Genomic DNA, 23018 nt, shown 5'->3' with positions numbered 1-23018 from the left:
CACTGATAGCACATATTATGCTGATGAAGAAACCAAAGAAGATTTCCACCTCATCACAGAAACATAAACACACGACACAAGCACCTGAAAAATCAAAAGTGTTTTCTCTGGGAACAAAGAAAGCCATTTCAGGGGTTCTCAGTGAGTGATACCACACATATAATACACTGATACACACATACACACGAAAGAAAAGTCTTAGGAATATTGCTTATTGTTAATTTAGAACAATTCTTGGTGTTAATTTAGAAATGGAGTTCCTAAACTTTAAAGCAATTCACCTGTTAAAATATCACACAAAATACTTATTTTTTAATGCTGTGATTTCACAATCCACGGCCTGAGTCAATTAAAATGTACACCCTTCACCTTCACAGGTAGATGGCACTACTTGAATTTTACGAATACCCCAGAGCCAGAGGCCTATTTTCACCACATTTGTGTCCACCACAGAAAGCTATCTTGTAAAGGACATATAATTAGAAGGCAGAAGACTGGCGTCTAACCCGGGCTCTCACCCTAGCAAGCCTCATGAGCCCGGGCGCGCCACGCGAACATTCCACACTGCAGTGTGCTCATCAGCAAAATGAGGACAGGAAACCGTGCTCTCTGTGGCTCCACGTGGCACCATTAGTTTAGGATTTTCTAACTTTGAAGTCTTCATTAGGCACTGGGCTTTATTCACAACCTAATATCAAACTTCTACCCAGTGTCTGGTCAGGAATTTGCATCTGGAAAGCTGAGCCTTTCAATAACTAGGTAACTCCTTGGTCATTTATTCCATGAACGGTGAGTACCTACTCTTGGTGGATTAAAAGTAGCCACAAATTCTTTGCAGCTCCTCCCATCAAAGGGTGAGTCCATTCTCCATGTCTCGATTCTGAGCTAGTTTAGTGACTTGCTTTGATCGACAACATGCTACGGAAGTAACACTGGGTGACTCTCCAGGCAAGTCCACATAAGGTCCTTGCAGTTTCCATTCTCACCTTCTTTGATCCCATGAGGCCTAATGAGGAATCCTAGGAGCTCTGGGGAGAGGCCACCTGGGGTGGAATGGAGGCACGTCAGCCAACCGCGCCAGCCATCTGTGTGAGACACGTGCACAGAGCCCGCCTAGCCCACGTATGTTCATGGGAACGCACCAGCACCCCCTGGACCAGTGGCTGGCCATCCCAGCGGAGCTCTGCCCAAATTGCCAACGTACAGGGTCGTGAGCACATAGAGCGTTTTGAGCCACGTTCTGGGGTGGTTTGTTAAGTAGCCATGGACAGCTGATACAGTCACAAACTGTGCCAGGTGAAGGGAACACCTGGGTGACAAGACTCAGTCCCATTCTGCCAATGCTCAGAATATAGTTAGGGAGACAGACACGTGATGGACAACCTCAAAGTAAATATCATCAGTGCCGTAATCATAGGGGGTTGATGCATAAGGGCCCATGGGAAATTAGAGAAGGGGAGTCAAGCCCAGAATGAGGGAGCTGGCAAAGGTTTCTCAGAGAAGATCATAACTAAGGGGAATTAACTGGACAGATTTCTCCAGGCAAAGAAGGAGAAACCCTATTCCAGAGAGGAGAAGCTGTATGTGGAAAGGCCGGAGGGAGCTCAAGAGCGTCCCGATGGGAATGGGAGCACTCACTTTAATTACCATGTAAGGATGTCGGAGAGAGGGGTTGCTGAGGAGTAGCTAAGGTAAAGCTCTCTTGACCTTAAGTAGAATTCTCTGGCATTTGGCCTTTAAACTGAGGGTGATGAGAGCCAAAGGACGAAATAGTTCCTCTCTCCTTTCTTTCCTTCTCTTCTTCCCTTAGTATTCATTTGACCAAAGACATCAATAACACTCTCTGATTCAAAGAAATTCTACCGGCAGGAAGCTGAATGGAGTAAAAACAGACAGATGCTTCTCTGGTGCTTAGATTGGTTAAAGGGAAGTGATATTATGCCAGGGCCCAAGATGACGGGCATTAGGCCATGAGTACAAAGTACAGATAGCAGGCAAGAAGAAGATGCCATCATCAAAGGTGGTCCTCCTTCTTTTGTCACTTAACGAACACCTGAGCACAGGCAGCATTTAAGACTCGTCTTTTTAAAATGTCATAAACACTTTTTGAGCTGACTCATAAGGTCTCCCACTCGCTAGTTGTGTGGCCTCAGGCACATGACTAACCTCTATATGAATCAGCTTCCTCAGCTATCAAATGGAGATAATGGTGATATTGACCTCACGGGTCAGTAGGAATAAGTGATGTATAGTTTTAGCACAGCCCCGGGTATAAAATAAGCCCGCAACAGTAGGTTCTTAATGGGGAAAGGCTGGGGGAGGGGCGGTCACGTGGGCTCTGGCATTAAACAAACCCATGTTTGAATCTTAGCAGATCTTGCAGCTGTGTGAACATGGATGTTGAAGTCTGCTTAGACTTAGTTTCCACATCTGAAAAATGAGGGTGATAATACCCTTCTTAGAGGGTTTTTTTAAAAAAGGTTTTATTTATATATTGTCAGAGAGAGAGAGAGAGAGCACAAGCAGGGGGAGCGGCAGGTAGAGGGAGATGCAGGTTCCCCGATGAACAAGGAGCCGGATGTGGGACTCGATCCCAGGACTCTGGGATTAGAACCTGAGCCAAAGGCAGACGCTTCACTGACTGAGCCACCCAGGTATCCCTTGGAGGGTTTTGATGAATATTCAAAGAGATCACACACATTAAGTGCCGCAGCACAAAGCCTGGCTACAGTATAAACGCACATACACACAGAATGCGACTAGTTCCCAAATGTAGATCGACGGTACTGATGTTAGACATTCTATATTACTTCAAAATCCTATTCTCTAACTAAAGCTAAGATCAGGAAAGTTGGATTACCAGAAACATATATATGTAACATCTTTAGCACGGTATGTCCATTTTACCAGTACCGATACATTATGATAACCTATCACGAGAAGAATGGCTGAGGTACAACATTCATATTTCATTTTGTTAATACGTGATAAGAAAGTAACCTGGTTGTTCAGAATGCATTATATGAAATTAAGAATTTGGCATTCCCTGACTACCTAATTTGGCACTTTGAGGAATTTCCTCTATACACCAAGCCCCCAAATGCTTTTTTTTCTAAACCAAAAAAAGAAACATGCATATATACAGTGAGTTGAAAAATGACAACACAAGACGATGTTTTGGTGAAAAATAATCCTGCCAAATAAGCAGGACATGTCATTCCTTAGAATATGTTACACTAGAAAGCTAGTAAAAATTCAGGCCAACGAGGCAATTTAATTTCAAGTCTTATCACATATGGGCCAAGCTCTAGAATCCTTCACTTACAAAGGGACAACTTCAAAGTGAAATCTTGCCAGAGGCTTGATATGTGTATACACAAATTCCTCTGTTTTGACATTCAACATATTCTGGATTAAATCTAGAAAGCTTCTGTAGCTGATTGATAAGAAAAAATTATTTAGGCCCAGAAAGAGAAATCAGAGCAAATAATCACAAGTAGTATCTCCCTATTTATCCCATCTATAATCATCACAAGGTTTTTGTTTTCTAACGAACGCCATAAATGAAAACATATGTTAGAAGTTGATACTAAAGGCAGGAATTAAGAAAAATTCATTTTTCAATGGCTTTTAAGCACTTGAATGCTTTAGAACCTTCTTCAAAATGCTAGTTAATGGGTATTATTCCTCTGGATGTTGCTTTAATTTGAAGCTTGGTGAAATCCAGATCCTTTCATAAACAGTTCCATATTCCTTTTGGTAAGAGAACAATTTAAAATCTGTAACAACTACTCTATTGAGTCCTATGGGGGTATTTTAGCATGTTGCTGTTTTGGCCAGAGAAGCATTTCAACAACTTTCTGTGAATTAAGATAAAAAAAAAAAAAAAAACAATGGCTGAGAACTACAAATAAAATCGAGTAAGGCAATTCTACTTTGCAAGGAAATTCCATTTCTGAATTTTTTTCTACACTGACGTAAATTGTTTTTTTTGTTTTTGTTTTTGTTTTTTTTTTTAAAGATGATCTACCTGGTTCTTCCACATTCAAACAGTCTATGAAACTCAAATCAAGATGTGTATGTATGGAGAAAAGATTTGTGCGTCCAAAACCATCCATGTGTATGGAAGTCTTGTCATTGCATTGCTTTGTGTTGTCTTGGCTTTGATCATCCTCAGGCCACTGAAGGGCCAGGATGTCCACCTGCTCAGCACTCTAACTCCTCCATGACTTCCATGACGATCGTCCGAGGGCCCGTCAGAATCAGATTGCTCACAGTCCGGTAGTCGACATGCAGCACATTGAGCCCATTTACAGAGACGACAAACTGACAGACCTAAAGGAAAGACAAAGAAAAAGTATCTATTACAGCTCCTGCTTTTCCATAGACCTCTAACGAAGTCATTGTATATCTCTAACATCTAACATCTCTTCAAATACCCAACTGCACCCAGCTGAAGACAACAATTTCCAAGAATCTACACTTTTTCTGGAAGGCAATACAATAGAAAAAGCATTTGGCTTGGTGTTTCACAAAATTAGGATTAAATCCTAGTTTAGTCACTTACTAGCTAGAGCTAGGTATTTAAATTTCTGAGCTTCACTTCCCTCAACTCTAAACTGGGGATGATTAATAATAATAATAATAACAACAACAACAACAACAATACCTACCTTATAAGATGTTGTAAGAATTAAATTAAGTGAAGTACATCAAGCTTCTTCTACTGCAGTGCTCTGAATCAATGGAGTACTCAATATATTTTTACAGTCAGTGTTTATGGCTGTTACTCATTTGGTCTCAATATTGAGGGAGACCCTATGGCCCACTGTTCCCAAGACAGCCCTCTTTGCCATCTACTGTTTCTGAATGATTATTTATAGTGCTTCCTTTCACTTGCCAAAGTATCCCCATTGAGATGCTAAATTCCACACATTTCCCTATTTCTCATTCTTATGAAAGTGGATCAGGCCAACAAAGGTTAGCTTTTACACTAAGTATTAGTTAACCCGTGGTAGGAGAGAGAATTACAATTAGAAAAAAAAGGACGCACCATTCAATAATTAGAGACCATAGTGAGCTGGATAGTGACCCACAGCTACTGCCTCAAAGGAAGGTACTGCACTTGAGGTTAGTGGTGACATCAGATGCTGGGTACTTTTTTATTTAGCTGATACAAATTAACAGTTGATATATCTGCTGTGTGTCTGAAGAGGCAGACAATTGGACAGATGAGTGATTTATGTCCCTCAAATAGAAAAATGGAAAGACACACAGATCTCCAGCTGTCAGTGATAAGTACATCTAATTAGCAAAACAGAATCCCACAGAATATAAGTCTGTACGGTGCCTGGCACATGGTAGATACAATATCCCTAATCCCCAACAATGTCTATGTCCTCATCCCTGGAACCTCTGAATATTTAGTTTACATGGCAATGGGGAGTTAGGGTTACAGATGGAATGGTTGCTAATCAGCTGATTTTAACATCAGGAGATTATCCTGAGTCATCTAGGTGGGCCCAACCTCAAGGGTCCTTACGAGAGGGAGACTCGAAAGCCGAAGGCAGAACTAGATGTCACAACAGAAGCAAGAAACTGGAGAGAAAAGAGAAAGGGGCCAGAAGCCAAGCAATGCAAGTGGCCTCTATTAGCTGGAAAAGGCAAGGCAGTGGATTCTCCCCTCTGAAAGCCCAGAGGGAATGTGGACCTGCTGACACCTTTAGACTTCTGACTCTAGAACTAAGGCAATACATTTTCTTTGTTTGAAGCTGCCAAGTTTGTGTCAATTTGTTATAGCAGCAATAGGAAACCAGTGCAGTAACTCAATAAATATTCACTGTTGAACGAATTGAATGTATAAATGCATTAAGCAAAAAAAGCAAAACTTGGATGGAGTCTGAAGGCTTTCTTGCTTCTTATAAATTATCCCCTCACTGAATAAGAAAATAAGAAAATAAAGAGGAGGAAAGAAAAGACAAAAGGGAAGAAGGAAGAGAAGACTGAGAGAGGGAAAGGAAAGGAGAGTTGAGATTGATTTTTGATCTGGTTGAGATTGATTTAATGTCTCCCATATCTGTTGTTATCATCATATTTCTTTATAATGCCTCGGTAATTAATATGCACACCTGATTATTAATTAATTTAGTGCTGATGACTCAAAGAGTGGGAAAATATGAAAACATTTTGAAAATCACCATTTCCTTTTCTTATTTTCTGAGTGGGTAACAACTATATCAAATCAAACACTGTATTGATATAATATAAATAATATGAATTATAAGTATTTAAAACATAAAATATATTTTAAATATAAAAATAAAATATATAAACACAATAAAATGCTATATTATTAAGTGTAAAAATACCTATACCTATTCCTCAAACCAAAACTGGAAAGTATTAGAAGGGCAGCTATAGATGGAAAAGATTTGGGATTTGGAAAAGATGTGGGATTTGGAATTCAATAAGGATTTAAGTCTTTGGCTCCCTTGTTTGATGACCTTAATCAAGTCATGTCTTCTCTACCATGTCTCAATTTATAAAACAGGGTTAGGTAAAAATGCTTATCTGCATGGGCTCAAATTAGATAATGAATTTAAAACCTCTTTGCTCATGTCAAGCACTACACCGCTGGTTTCTATGAACTTCTTTCCCTTTAAAAATACCCACTTCCTCTGTGGTGACACGCAAAACAAAATGGAAAGTGGACAGTGGTAAGCAAAGTGGTTATTTACATAATGAACACTTGCTGTTGTCATGAACCTAGTATTTTCCACTCCCAACCTATGGCATCTTTGTATATAAGGAGACCACACCATCAGTGTTTCTCCTTTCCCATTTCCATAAATCTGTCCTCATGGATTCAGGGCACATCTTGTACAGAATCAGCAGTTCTCAACCATGATAGAAGTCAGAGTCATAATCAAAGTCATACTAGCAGGTTACAATCCATCCTGAAGAAGGCCGCAGGTAATTTGCAGGGCAATTGAACACTAATTTAAAGGAAACATTCATGGTGCTTTGTTTTTTCTGCTCCAGCATACCCATGAGCCAAAGAATAAGAGAAATTCCACTCCCTCCTGATCCAGAGTGCTGACTTTAGACCCGGGTCTTTCTTTCCTCCAAAGGGCTGAATAGCCTTTTTGTGTGGCCAGATGAGAAGGCAGTGATTCACATTCCAGCTAACCCTCATGGGCTCCTGAAGGTGAGATGTGTCTTTGCATCACCAGGGATTACCTTTAGCATTTAGTCTCAACCAGAATTGTATTGTCTCTCTCACATACGGTTTGTTTATTTTCATTGACCAACATTTAAAAAGTAGGAAATTTCAACATAAAAGTCCAGGATCTGGCCTCTCTGGAACAATCTAAAGCTCTAATAACACCAGGTCAGAATGGCCACTTGCCAATGGCTGAGTAGGGGCTACCCCCAGTAGATGTTCTCTCATTTGCCATGGTTCACACCAGTTCCTGTTTCTCTGCCACCTAGCAGACTGACATTGGAGTCTATAACCTCTGATCTGGGGCCACCAGAGGAAAAGAGCTGAAGGGAGGGAGACGTGGTACTTCAAGAACTAAAGGATGCCAAATGTCCATCAGTTAATGAAAAGAGAAATAACATTTGATAAATCCATATCATGGAATATCATTCAGCGATAAAATGGAACCAACTACATGCTACAACATGGATGAACCTTGAAAACATTATGCTAAGTGAAAGAAGTCAGTCACAACAGACCATATATTGTGTAAGTCCTTTTATATTAAAAGTCCAGAATGGACGAACCCACAGAGACAGAAAGTAGATTAGTGGTTTCCTAAGGCTGAGGCATGGGGAGGTATGATAGTGACTGCTAATAAGTATAGGGTTCCTAGCCCAAACTGTAACCAACTTGTAATCCTCAAAAATATTTGTTTTATTTAAAAAAAAAATAGGGTTTCTTTCAGGGGTGGTGAAATGTTCTAAAAATTGATTGTGGGGATAGTTGCATGACTCTGTGACTATGCCAAAAATAAGTGAGATCTATACTTTACACAGTATATGAATTATATCTCAACAAAGTTGTTATTAAAAAGAAGAACTGGAGGGAAAAGGGGGCTGATGTCAGCAGTGCATAGATCTCTGTAGACTGGAGAGGGTGGTTTCAGGATTGGCTCAAAGATGGGGTCTTATGGACCTCCTGATTGCAGGGATTCTTGGAGACTACATAACTGGAATGGTAAGGGCTGTGTGATTGGGAGGATGAGCATTCAGTGGCCTCTGCTCAGGACCTATGCCCTGGAGTTCAGGGGTGGAAAAGGGGCAGCCATCAGGGCCAGCTGGACAAGGACCAGGGGCAGCACAGTGGTCAAAGTCCATGTTATTGGGCTGCCTAAACCCCAGGATGGGGGCTGGGGGACCTATAATCCCAAAGGGGAAGGGCATGGGCAATGGGGCATCAAAACAATATTATATTGGACTTGTCATCAACCTTGGTGAGTGGTGACTTGAACTGCACTTAATTTTAGAGAAAGGTCATTTTGGGGGCACCAGGGTGGCTCAGTCGGTTAAGCGTCCAATTCCTGATTTCGGCTCAGATCATGATCTCAGGATCGTGAGACTGAGCCCCACATCGGGCTTTGCACTCAGCGGGGAGTCTGCTTGGGATTCTCTCTCTCTCCCTCTGCCCCTCCCACTCATACTCTCTCCCTCTCTAAAATAAATACATCTTTAAAAAAAAGAGAGCATCTCAAGCAGACTCCACACTGAGCACGGAACCCAACATGGGGCTCAATCCCAGGACCCTGAGATCATGACCTGAGCTGAAGCCAAGAGTCGGATCTTAACTGACTGAACCACCCAGGTGCCCCAATAAATAAATCTTTAAAAAAATTTTTTTTCTTTTATGGTAGCTGGTTTCTATCACTGGCCACCCATGATCACCAGTATAATGCTTATGAACAAACTGAGTCTCAGAGAGGTTAAGTTCTTTGCTCAAGGTCACACAACTAAGTGTCACATCTGGAATTTGAACTCCACATGACTCCACAGCCCCACATAAATACACATTTGTGAAGTACAATGTATATATGCAAGTTTGAGGAATGCAGAGAATAGTAGAAGACACATGTCTCTTCTCTTTGCTTTAACTCTTAATTAAACAGTCTAAGTCCACTCAGATATCTTGTGATATTGATGTTTACGATCTTCCAACTTCATAAGAAGGTTTTTACTCAGTTAATATTGGATTGCTTTTTGTGCCATTTAAAGTCCTGAACAATATATGAACTTAGGTATTTATTTCGATTTTTTTTTCTTGAATGATGAGGAAAAAAAGCTTTCCAAACATTTATCATGCTTATATTCAAGGTAGTATTTTTGGAGTCAGGCTGTTAGTAAAAACGTCATCTCTCCCTAAGTGGTCCTCACAACTGTTGTGGTTCCTGTGGTTCCAATGTCCTGTTACTAAAAATGTGCAAAATGATCTGGAAAACGCAGGTAGAACTGTGTAACGTATTCAGTTACAATGGACTTGGAATTAGCATCTATGGTACACTATGTTCTGCAAATAAACACACATTACCAGTAACCACAGGAAGCACACAGCCTGGGAGATATTTTTTTTCTCTTCTATATTAAAAAGGAGACACATACAAACATACAGAACATGTTGACAACCTCTGAATAGATCTACCTTAGGTACATATTACCTTCTACCCCCAGGTGGAAATGAGAATTTAAGTGAGGGTGTGATGCTTTTCTTCTGCTTATAAATACCTCTATCATATCTGTTTTCAAAGATTTTATTGCAATTCTCTCATTTCCTGTTTCGCAGAGAAAAGATCAATCATGAGTTCATGTAGCTGCTCTAAGCTCATTTCCTCCAAGAACGCTAGTACCTTGACTTTATAAAAAGGGATATGGAGGACGTCATCCTTAATGAGAAGGAAGAACAACACTTCATAAGTCATAGGTAAGTGATTTCTGAGCAAGAAGGTAATGGAGAAAAGTCCTAAAAACCATTGTAGGTCTGGTAAGAGTTAATGGGAAGACAGGGGTAGGACTCAGCCCATTTCAGGGTGTGATCAGGTTGGGATGAATACCTAGGCTGAACTCCAGCTTTCCTCCTGATAAGGAGCCAAACCAACTAAATAATCTTGCCTCTAATTCCTCTCCTGTGCCAGTCCTGGCAGACGCTAGATAACCCTACAGATGGATTGAGTGCCCATGGGATTGCACAATTGCACATTCGTCCTTGTATGGCTAGGATTCCATCACAATCATTCAATTGTTATCCAAAGCGGGAGTGAGGTTGGAAAGAAACACTACACCTATGATTACATAAGTGTCTTCTTACTGCCATGGAAATGTGTATTCACCAAGACACTCGCATCCCCGAAATGACTGCACTCATGTAAAGCTACTCTGGCTTTTCTCTCTTTTGTTCTTTGTGTTCTTGAAGGAGAAAGGATTCAAGGGTAAGCCTGCTTCAGGCTTTCCCTCAAAATAACAAGACAGCAAGACAGACCAAGAGATAAAGTTTCAATACTATGATTATAATATGATTAATTGATATGAATTTCTTTTTTTTAATTTTTTTTAAAGATTTTATTTATTTGACAGAGAGAGACACCGCGAGAGAGGGAATACAATCAGGGGGAGTGGGAGCGGGAGAAGCAGGCTTCCAGGCAAGCAGGGAGCCCGATGCGGGGCTTGATCCCAGGACCCTGGGATCATGACCTGAGCCGAAGGCAGACACTTAATGACTGAGCCACCCAGGCATCCCTAATTGATATAAATTTCAAAAGTAGGCAACTAACCTGTGATCTTAGAATTCTTGGGTAGTAGTTTCACTAGTAGCTCATTTTGTAATAAACTGTGATGTGCCTAAATAATTTTTACATTTTCTATATAGTGCAATAAAATTGTTTTAACTCTTACCTTTATAATTTACCAGTAATGGGACTTTGGGCAAGTTACAAATTCCCTGAGTTATGCTTTACTCATCTGCAAAATGGAGGTCAAATTCATTATGAGGATCAAATCTGATTAAGTACTAAGCCCAGTGTTTAATATCAGTGAAACATTAAATAAATATTGGTTTTTCTCTTCTATTCCTCTTCCCACACAATCTCTCCCTGCAAACAGCCCCATGAATGCAGACTGTTGAAAGGAAGACAAACCAACCATTGCATGGTGCATACCCAGGAAAGCTACTTTGGGTTCTGGTTTGGGAGATGGAAATTGATACTGAGTTGGTATTATTTATTGAGATCAAATATGAAAAATAAAATAAAAATCAATCCAGGGTGATAAGAGAGATTTTCCTAAGCTAAGAGAATCTCACAAGGATAGAGAATCCAGAAACCACTGTAAACAATCAGCATAATTTTAAAGTAATTTGAGTATGGAATTCCTTAAGGAATCACTGGTCTTGTCTGTAGAATACTCACTTTAACAAAGTTGCTGCAGAACTAAAGTAAGCTGAGTCGAGATGTGCTAGTTACTTCTATAGAATGAATTCCTTACATCTATAGAATGCTTTATGTTTACAAAAGCATTCACACTCAGCAAGGATGACACTTAGGAGTTTCAGACACTGCTGTAGTAAGTAAGTTGTGTGTCTGTATTTAGTGCATAATAGCCTTGACAGCAGAACATTGTTCTTGGGGGGAAAAAAAAAGAAAAGATTTGCAGCTGTATGTTTAGTCCCATAAATCTCTCCACCAAATATGCAACTGGCTGGAGAGTGAGTGGTGTGGGAGGAGACAGAGATCCAGTTCTTGGACAAACACAGGATTCTCTCTCCAGAGAATTAGCTTTCCTCTAAGCTTTATGCATTTTCAGCATGCTATATGGATGGCTCTGTGATGGCCCCAAAGAACAGACTGTGCAATCAGCCTTGAAGGAAAGTCAAGGATATGTTAAGAGTGACTTTTCCAATAAAACAACAACAAAAAGCAACACTAAAGAATTTTTGTTTCAAATTGAAAAATTCCAAGTGCCTGCTGGTTTCAAACAGAATCTGCCCCCTTCCAGCCCAAATCGACCGAAGGTCTGCTTCAGATCCAGTTTGCTCAGTTTGAGGGGGAGGGGTCAGTCAAGGGGGACTGTGATGTACTTCAAGGAGGGGGAGATATGGGATCCACTGAACTTAGATTCCCAAAGTTAGGATGAAAATTTGCCTTCCAGGGGGTTCCCTCTGGAGATGCGGATAAGGATAGATGGAGGATTTGTGGCCTGCCCTGGTGGTTCATATCTCTTTCCCACATGCTGCTCTTGATTGCACTGGGACCACTTCCAAGATCTGCTTGTGCTAAGGACAGACAGCACACTCTTGACCTGGTGGTTCCCCAAGGTTATAAGAAGTGTTCAGGCACTGAAGAGAAGCAACATACACACATTAGAACCACAAGATTCCGTGGACTTCCTTTACTACTGAAGGAAAGGAATCTGTCATCTGGGAGCCTTTGTACCATAGGGGATATGCAAATTATCACTCCTACCTGCCGCCCTTACAAAATTGGCTTACACTGTGGATACAGAAAGTTCCTTAGAATTCCATGGAATTGCAAACTGGGGCTTCCAGAAGCAGGAGACACACACTCTCAATGCATGTTTTAACTCCCACGGGAGCTCACGGCTAAAAGAAAAGAGGCTCCAGAAGGTCAGATTTCCTCCCTGACCCCAAATTCTTTCCTCCACAGAAACCTTTTACCGAATTAGCTATTTGCCCTTAAAATGCTTTTTATTGTTAGGCACTTAACACCCAGAAATTATGTTTTTTTTCTGGATTATGCTAAAAAGCAAAATGAATATACTAAAAAATTTAAAAGATTACTGAACAAGATGCAGTACACATTAAGGTTATTTGTCAGGTAAATAATTACATTATAACTTTGTTTCCACAAATGCAGTGTATTTTTCATATATTATTTCACTCATAAGGGGTGACCTCTAGTGTGTTGTTGGTAATACTATCTAACTCTTAAGAGCGAACTAAAGTCTCATTCTTTTTATTCTACCCCCAAGGTGGTGCTAAGAACAAAATGGTGTGTGTGTGTGTGTGTGTGTGTGTGTGTGTGTGTGTGTATTTGCAGAGATAGCCCAGGTTACCAGGTAGTTGGTAGTATTTTGGTGGGAAAAGTAAAAGGGTTATAAATAGGTCTAAGATGGAGCATGCCCTTTTTGAGTGTGTTATCTGGACTAAGTAACCTTAGACATTCTTTGTCACGGCCGATGGGAGCTGAGTACCCCCAGGGGAGGAAACTATGCCTCTGGTTTCTGCTCTAGAAACTCTTCCTTATTTTACCAGTCCCTGGGGCTATATTTGGGACCAAGCAATCTGTGCGGCAAGGACGGGGCTGCCAATCAGCCTCCTAAGGACCATCTCAGTTTAGGAGCTTGTGCTGAAGGATCTAGGGAGGTTCCATACTGACTTGGATAAAGATTGGGAGTAAACCCCACCCCACTCCCACCTCCTACGGTCTAGCAATAAACAGTAAACGTGGCCTGTGTGTTATATTCTGGATCATAACATCTTTAGGAGCCTTGCACACCAGTCTCAGAGAACTGTATGGATTTGAAGATTGGGGTTCTGTCCAATATCTCCATTCCTAGGGAAACACCTAATCCCTGGCAGAGTCGGTAACAGACTTTGCCAAGATTAGCCAGGTGGAGAAACTGAGGACCAGAAAAGTAAAATAATTACAACACATTAGAAGGGCACCACGATATAATGGAAAGACCAAGGGTTCTGGAATCAGACAGACCTGGGCTAGTTTGGCTTTTGCCTCTGCCATTTACTTGCACAACCAGAGGCTATGACTCAAACTCTGTCAGTCTCAACTATAAAATAGAGCTAATATCCAGGTTATAGGGCTGTGACAAAGATTAGAGAGATGATACATATTGAGCAACTGTCACTGTGCTCAGCATGACACCCAACAAAAATGGGTTCCTTCAAAAATAGGTTCCTTCTTCCTCTTATCCCTAAAGAACATACCAGACATTACATTTTATAAAGTGGTCTACCCTCTTAGGCCAGCTCCCACACCTGTGCATGTTTACTTGAATGCTAACCCACTGGATTCTGAGCCTGGACTAAACACCTTTGCTAAGTCTTTATGCAAGAAAGTGATTAATTTATAGGTTAACCCTGGAAAATGGACTTCCCTTCTGGGCACTCAAAAATGATCCAGGAAAGTGTCCCAAACTGACTGTTTGGTCATATTGCTTCCATCTTTCATAAAGTACCTGAACTGAGTCATGTTGTGTACAAAACCAGAGTTTGCTAGAATGAGGTATTTGTTTTTTAAGTCTGGAAAGAAAAGACCAAAGATGGGACTCAAGTGATGAATCATCGAATACTACATCTGAAACTAATGATGTACTATATGTTGGCTAATTGAATTTAAATAAAAAACAAACCAAATAAAACACGGGATTCCTATTTTAAATACTTCATCTGTCTTGGGTCCCTACCCCAAGGAGCCAGAGGGAACAAAGGGATAGTTTTTGCTTACAGAGACAATGGTAGAAGTACCCGCACTCTGGTTGTATATAATACAATTCCACATACAGTAGCAAGAACTGGGTACAATTCCTTGAGGTCATCCTCTTCATCCTCTCCCCTCCTTTACTGGATGGATCTCATATTCAATGTCCCCAACTCTTCCTCATACTTGTAGTGAGGATATTTTGTGGGCTTGATATTAGGAAGAGCATGAATATAATAAATAAGAGGTGGAGCTCTGCGTTGTCAACTTGGCCAAGCGAGAACTACATTTCCCAGATTCCCTTTCCAGTGTACTTCCAGGTTTAAGTGGCCACAGGGAGAAATTTGCATAATATCTGGGAAGCAGAAGTAAGGCAGCGAACATCACTCATGGCTGCCATGGTTAAATACAGCTAGAGGCTGACACAGAGGTGTTTGGAGGAGTTCTAGCCTGTCCGTTCTGTGCTGCTCCACATCCAGGTCTTCTCCCTGACTGATAGCCCTCTGACCAATTGTGGTGTCAAGACTCCCACCTGCTAATGAGGTCATCGCCTTCCAGAGATTTCTTCACCAGCTTCCCTTACAGTCCCATTCCAGAACCTTTAGAAGTGAAACTTCAGGTCACCCAACGAGAAATAGAGGTTTGGGAACCATAAACAACTGAGGTGTGTGCTAAGGAAATACATATGGAAAATGTATTTTTTTCCCAGCTATTTCTCTGTATAGATCCTATCTCTACAAGACCAGAAGCTCCTGACAAGAATGACTTCAGACTGTCCACAGAGTGTGAGACACCTAAGTTGTGTTCCACACATGGGCCTGTAGGCCAGGATACCAGTGTGCACAGACATGGGGACCCCTTGGTACTCTGCCCCCTCTGACCTAGCTAAGGTAGGAGACAGTCATGCCACTGCTGGGCCTACAAAGATATGCTGTGTGCTTGGTCCTGATTACTCTGGCTCTGTGAAGTGGAATTTGACCTCATCAACCCCAGCTGTGGGTACGTGCAGGTGGCTACCCTGCCCGGAACACAGTGCAGTTAGGGTACACCATCGTCCCACTGTGGTAACACAGCGGGTCACACGTAGCCATGACAAAGGCACTTTTTTCCTTTGAGGTGCCAAGGGGCTCTGGGGGCCCTCCCTCTGCAGATCTCTGGCTTTCCCCAGCCCAGCAAGAGAGCCCCATTTAACACCTTGCTTCATGAACTTTTCATCAGTTAGCACAAACTTCGGCCAAATCTGGGTGGCTATTCAGGTCTAGGTATAAAGAGAGGGGGGGAAAAAGGTAAACATTTTCTCCTCAGCAGAGGAACATCCATCCTTTAAAACTAAACCCAAAGTATATTTGAATTAAAAAGCAATTGACCTCCACTAGCATTAAACTTTCCTTGGGATGGTATGCAGCCTATTTTCCTTTTCTTCTAAAAAGCCTCTGCTGCTCAAAAAGAACAAGACACAGTGCAATTTTCCCAGGGTACAAGCTGTTAACTGGCATCCTCACCATCAAATGGGGCTGAAACCCCATCCTGAAATGCCATCCCAAAGTATCGGACGTGCAACAAGAGCTGTGTTTTACGCTGGCGGTTGGGGGAAGCTGGGTTTCTTGACCTACACATGGCCCCACTGTCATAATTCACAGCAGCCAAGAAGTCAGCATGAGGAATAACTGCTCGCTAACAGTGTTATTGAGGTTTACGGGCCACTTCCTGGCTTGTTTTGCTTTGGGCAAATTCTGATATCAAGTGGAGCTAATGCATTTCCAAATGTGCTTGTCACTGATACGCTGCAAGGCAATACCTCAAGACCCCAACTACACCCTCCAAATGCCTTCGCAGGGCATTTCAAAACAGACTATGGAACGCGGTCTTCCCTTTGAATTTCAGGCATGAAAATCAGGGCAGCCCCTTATCCAACCACATGATGGGATTATGCAGCATTATATCCATCTTTTGTGAAGTCTGGATGATAGTTCTCCCTTTTGGCTGCTACACATTTAAGTCATTTCCAAAAAGCGCCCATATCTGGGCCTCCCCCCAGACCAACTGTGTCCGTATCTTTGGATATGTTTGAGGAGTTTCCCAGGTGATTCTGATGTACAGTGAGGCTGAAGAAACACTGATCTGGGCATTAATTCAAGATCTTTGTGCTCTTGCTTACGCTTGTTCTAAACAAGAGGATTATATGCAAGCCCAGTTCCCCAAAATGGAATTCATGGCACACAAAGAGCTGCAATTCACTTCTCACTTGGCCGTAAACAACTTGCTTGGGTCTTGATTTTCTTACACGTAAAATGGAGTTTATAATACGTACTCACTTCTATTTCAGGTAGTTGTGAGAATACAATGAGAAATGTGAGTCTCCAACACATGTGTTACAAAAGCAAGGCACTGTTATTATAATAATAATTATTAAAAATAGTTGACCATAATATAAACTCAAACAGCCCAAATCATATTAGTTACTAAAATGACCACGATGGTAGGGGTGGGGTGCAGGAGGGATGGGAAGAGTCTAAATTGGGTGTCCATGGGCCAAGCATTGAAGTTGATCCATCACACACATTTATCAGCATGATCAGATCCTAGTTCTGGTTTTCTCACTTAACCCTGGGTGAGTCACTTCACTTAGGTGGGCCTTATTTTCATTACCCATAATATGGGAAGGTTAGACTGGGAGATTCTTATCCTAGGGTCCATGAATAAGTTTTAGACAATCCATGAACAATACTAGACTGTGTGCAAATCTCTCTCTCTCTCTCTCTCTGTCTTTGTCTCTCTCTTTCTCTCTCTCATCTTTTCTTTTTTTTCTGGGAAGAGGGTCCATAGCTGTCAATGAACTCTCAAAGAGGCATGTGACCCCAAGATAATGTTAAGAATCAGCAGAATCTTTCTACCTTTAAGTTTCTGACTATTGATAGAGAAAATAATACTACTGCTGTTGGAAATTCAACAGACATTTATACAATATTGAATTTCAAACACATTTCATCTATAAAGAAACTCAATGAAAATTGTGGATAAGAGCCAAGAATAAAAGGTGAATCAACAAGCATTAATCACATAATCACAATGGCTTTCGTCCCCTCCCAGAAGTCAAACTAGTTTGAAGATTACATCAAGTCACAAAAGACCCGTAAGACCTGCACTGGCCTAGAGAGGTCCTGGGGACAGAGCATCATTGGGTCTCTGCCCAGTCCAGAGGTTCTGCAGATCCTGCCCTCTGGTTCCACAGTGGGACTGGTGGAAGGAATATGGATTTGCATGGGGGCTGGAGGACAGATGGGGCAGAAAATAAAGTCTTAGGGCAGAGAGAGATGACTCTAAAATATGGGACTCAGCCAGAACAAGCACTTAAACCAGCGTCAGACAAAACACAGAAGAAGGAAAAACCAGATACGAAAGCCCTGAGTGGAACAAGGTGTCTAATGATGTTCGGTACAGACTTTGCTTAAGGCTCTCTACAATCACATCATCCGGATCCATACTTGCTATCATGAGACACCAGGGTGCATGCTTCTGGGCTTCCTGCCAACAGAACATATTCATTCAGAAGCCCCGTTCAAATGCTGGGTATCATACTAACATCTTAAAGATCAACAGATTTGGGCTGCTCAAATCCTTGGGATACAGAAAGTTGAGAAAGAAGGCTGTATTTTTTCTAGTTCCCAAAACTCAGCCCTTCCACTTTTAAACATTTTAGTGATTTGGATTTCTTACTTTGCAAGAATGCCATCTCAGTATCATGGTACTGGAGGACGAAGCTCTACAATAAGACCCAATGCCGAGGGGTCCCAAATGCAGTATTACGCTTCTGTGCCAGCATCATCTAAACCCCTGTGTTATTAAGGGTATTTCTGGCTTCAATCTTCTCTTGATATAACCAGTTTCACACATAAATAATAATGATTCCAAAGCATATGATCTAGATCCAGGCATATCTGAATTCACATGTAAGTCTTATCCTTAGGCAAAATTCTTAAACCCCCCAAACCTCATTTTTTTCCAGTTATAAAAAGGGAGACAATACTCTGTCCCAAGACAGAGGTGATTATAAATGAAAGAACAGAGATAATGCACCTAGCACGGTGCCTAGCATGCCTAACAAATACTGCTTTAATTTATCTTAGGACTGTTTTCACTTGTTCTCCATGAAATCTATTCAAAGGGTGGGACATGTGCCCCCAAATGGAAAGTCTATCTTCTTATGCAAATATGTTCAGTGCTGTCTGCCTCTGAAATAATGTATTGTCTAGACATCACCTGACATGCTCAAATTCTTTTAAAAAATAAAAATTAGTGTCAACTCTGTGCCAGGCAAGATGCTAGGGATTTTCAGATGAATTATCTTGTTGCGGCTAGTCTATAGTACATATTACATTGGTCCTCCTACCTAAGAATATAATGATGGGGCTTTGGGAATCAACTTCCGAGGATTTATTTAATATCTTAGAAATAGTAAGACTTGAATAAATGGAATCCAATTGACTGAGATTTCTAAAAAAAATTCTGAGCACCTGTTAAGGGTCACGTGGTGTGGCAAGTGCTAGAACGAAATCCCACTGGCTACCTGCCATTTTAACAAGCCTTTTTATTTTAGTAAAGCAGAGATAGTGTCTAGATCAGAGTTTCCACCCTCCCCGGCCACAGAAATTAATTTGTTGACTTAACAAACATTTATTGGGAATGTAGTAGAAAAAGAATTAGATGCTATCTAATTCATAGCATCAAAACATATTCATAGAGCATGCGTCCTAGAGCAGCCTTAGAAGACAAATACATATCTGTGAAGAAAATAAGTAGGGAGGGAGGAAAGAGAAAATGAGGAGCTCGGGCAGATCCTGCAGGCTTCACTCACCCTACTTCAGCCCACCCTCTCTTTCTCTTGCCCTATAAAAGTTGGAGAATGAAATATTCAAATCCTCAGCACCCCCAGAAATGACCATGCAACACAATTCCAGTCAGTGAGATGTGGGTGTGAAAATGCTATGAAGACTTTCCATCCTCATTAAAGAGGAAGAGACATGTAAGGTGAGGTGTAAAAGATAAGGAGGGATCCCGGGACAAGCCATGAGAAGAGAATTCTAGGAGGAAGGAATGGCAAGCGCAAAAGGCCCATGGAGAGAAAGCAATCACTGGTTTGAGGACCTAAAAGGTGATGATGGAGGGGAGCAAGGAGGAGAGTGGCCAGGAGGTAAGAGTTGAAAGACCGGTGGGGGTCAGATCGTGTGGGACTGCATAGGCCACAGTAAGGCTTTTAGATTTCATGTTAAAAGCAACATGGACACAATGAAGAATCTCAAGTGAGAGAGTGGCAGAACCAGATTTCCTTTGGTGGCTAAATGGGGAACAGATGATAAGACTGCAAGGTCACATGTAAGACCAATTAGGGCCACAGTAGTCCTGGTAAGAGATGACAGGCGTTTGGAGTTGGGGAAATGAAGACAAACAGATGCATTCGAGATACATTTTGGAAGTGTCTTGAATTGGAAGAAGAAGAGAAAAACAAGCCTGACTTCTAGGTTTCTGGCCCAAGCAATTGGTTGGATGGTAATGATATTTACTGAGGTGGAAGAGACTGGAGGAGGAGGAGGAATGTGAAAAACAAAGCATTCAATCAACTCAACATCCATAATTCCTGCTTCAGTGACACGACCCTCTGCCAAACGGATGTTTTCCTGTTTCATTCTCCATCATTTTGCTTTCTCTCACAGGCTCTCCCTTGAGAACCATAAGCTGTAACTATAATACCAACAACATTTCATTTAATCTGGCAGAAGAACAGTAGTGGGTGGAATTAAGAGACTCTGATGCTAACGGCAAACTGGCAGACTCAGCACATGACTTTATAGTGTTCATCATGGAATTCTGAAAATGAATGAAATGTGCAAACCTACAAAAATTTGTATCTGAGACTCCAAGTCTTGCATCCAGTAATCTTCCTACCAGACACACACATCACAGTTTATAATTAAGCATTTGTGTGAATAATTAATATCTCCCTTATCACTAGACCCAAAGCTCCCTGAGGGCAGGGACTTCGCTGGCTTTGCTCACCACTGGATCCCCACAGGGCACCATATGCAGTAGGTGATCAGTAAATATTTCTTGAAGGATGTTTGTACAGCTTTTTATGGTCAGTGACAGAAACTATGAGTTGTCTCCCAGTATCCACTGTCTTCTCCCTCTTTATTAATAGAACTTCTATTTTTTTCCTGGACACATGGCAACTGTATTAGTTTTTTAGGGCTACCATAACAAATACCAAGAACAGGATGGCTTCAAACAACAGAAATTCATTGTCTCTGGAGTCTAGAAGTATGGAGTTCTGGAGTCTAGAAGTATGAAATTAAGGTATCAGCAAAGCCACGTTCTCTCTGATGGCTCCAGAGGAAATCCTTCCTTGCATCTTCTAGCTTCTGGTGGTTGCTGGCAATCATTGGCATTCACTGGCTTATAGATGCATCATCCAGGCACATGGACATTTTCTCCAAGTGTGTCTTCAGTCTGTCTTTCTTCTGTGCATATTAGTCCCTATTTCCAAATTTCTCCTTTTTATAAGGACACCAGTTGTGGACTAGGGCCCAACCTAATGACTTCATCTTAACTTGATTACCTCTGTCAAGACTCTATTTCCTTAAGGTCACCTTCTCAAGTACTGAGGATTAGGATTTCAATGTATCTTTTTGGGAGGGGACACAATTCAACCCATAATAGTCACTCAGAATAAACAACATTTCCTAGATTTCCTTGTATCTAAGTTTGGCCATGTGTGGTTATATTCTGACCAATGGGATATAAACAGAAGTAATGTATGCAACTTCCAGGAAGGATCTTTAAAATAGTAATAGTACCCTTCTCCTTCCCTTCTTCCTTTATGGATGGCTGGAATGCAAACCTCATGGTTCAAGTTCCAGCAGCCATCCTAGACCTTCAAGTGACCTTGGCAATGGAAACTGAGCAAAGTGAAAATACAAAATAGGGATCAGAGACCACAGAGACACATCTCAGCCTTGGATTAACTTCTTTCCAGCTTGTACATGGCAAAGAAATACTAGTCTTAACCACTGTTTGGAAGGATTTTATGTCACTCATAAAATAATGACACCTAATAGTCACTGGTCTACAGCCCCAAACTGGGGAATCCTCTGTAAGTCACACACTAGTGGAGACAGTAAAGACAGTATGATATTTATCTTTACTCCTCCGGATACTTGGATTGGGCATGGATAAATTTAGGACATGGCTCTGGAAAGAGAGGTCCAGCCTTGGTTGGGGTAGTTTTTTTTTTTTTTTTTTTTAAAGATTTTATTTATTTGACAGAGCGAGATACACCGAGAGAGAGAACACAAGCAGGGGGAGTGGGAGAGGGAGAAGCAGGCCTCCTGCAGAGCAGGAAGCCCGATGCGGGGCTCGATCCCAGGACCCTGGGATCATGACCTGAGCCAAAGGCAGACGCTTAACGACTGAGCCACCCAGGCGCCACGTGGTTGGGGTAGTTTTTAATTTTTTCCAGGTATAGGTGAGTCTTGGGCGGGGGGAGGGGTCGCTGACTTTATACCGGGAGGCAGTCTTAGGGTGATCTGCTCTTGAGGAGTCTTTCAGAAGGTTGACAGGATTTGGCCACACGTAACTATTCAGGTGTGATGGAGAAAAATAGGGTGACCACCCAATCTATTGAGGTCTAAGGGGTCTCAAGGTTTTCACTTCTCAGTACTTACACTTCATCCTGTCCTCAGGGATCCAGCACAAAGAAAGCCAGTATTCGAGCCCACAGTAGATCAGTGTAGGAACGGCTCAGGATTATACCAAGACATTTCTAAAACTTGACATGTCTTCGCTTTTGTCAAAGATTACTTTTGCAACAGCTGTGTATAAAAGCATTTATTTTCAGCCCCACTGCTAGGAGTACAGCAATCGGGGCTGGGACTTGATGTAATGCCAGTAATTGCTGACTCTATGATGCACAACTCTGAAATCGGGTTCCATCTTATGATCAATGCATCTTATATTTGATGAAGTAGGAGATGATCCTCACTGAAGGTCTACTCCGTGGCAGCTCTGGGCTTGATACTTCATGCACATTTTCTTATCTGCCCTCACACTTATGCCATGAAGCAATTACCATTGCCATTTTAAGATGGGAAACAGAGGTTCAGCATTTCTAAGAAAGTGAGCAAATTGCAATGGCTTGCTGCAATATGGCAGGAACATATGATTACATAGACCATGCTCCCCACGATACCCCATTTCATCTATTGTTTTGCTACTCTGTGCTACATGTTTATAAATATAAACTTATTTAAGCAAAGATGAGCCAGCAGACTCAGAATAACAAGCAATATAATAACTGACACCTACAAACATGTATTGAGTGTTTATTATGGCCAGCTACTGTGCTAGGACACATTTCATTTCATTGTGACTTGTGAATGACTATTATAAGTGTCACTATAAAGGTGAAGAACTTGAGGCTTAGATTCGAGCTGAAGTCGTTATCCTGGGTCCTATAGAAGTGGTGAAGGTGGGACTCAAACACCT

At 41.5% G+C, this 23018-nt stretch overlaps 1 protein-coding gene across 1 annotated transcript in view; it reads right to left on the bottom strand.

Annotated features, from left to right (window-relative positions):
* Positions 1 to 2589: 2589 nt before the first annotated feature.
* Positions 2590 to 23018, bottom strand: part of DEPTOR (DEP domain containing MTOR interacting protein) — a 122759-nt gene continuing 102330 nt past the window's right edge. Inside the window, exon 9 of the mRNA XM_032415698.1 lies at positions 2590 to 4335. Within this exon, the coding sequence (XP_032271589.1) occupies positions 4207 to 4335 (129 nt within the window). The 3' untranslated portion in view covers positions 2590 to 4206. The remainder of the gene's footprint in view (positions 4336 to 23018) is intronic.

The sequence above is a fragment of the Phoca vitulina genome, unplaced genomic scaffold, assembly GCF_004348235.1.
Source record: "Phoca vitulina isolate PV1807 unplaced genomic scaffold, GSC_HSeal_1.0 scaffold18, whole genome shotgun sequence".
Lineage (NCBI taxonomy): Eukaryota > Metazoa > Chordata > Mammalia > Carnivora > Phocidae > Phoca > Phoca vitulina.
The sequence above is the reverse complement of the archived record's forward strand: the minus strand, read 5'-3'. Positions and strand labels throughout refer to the sequence as shown.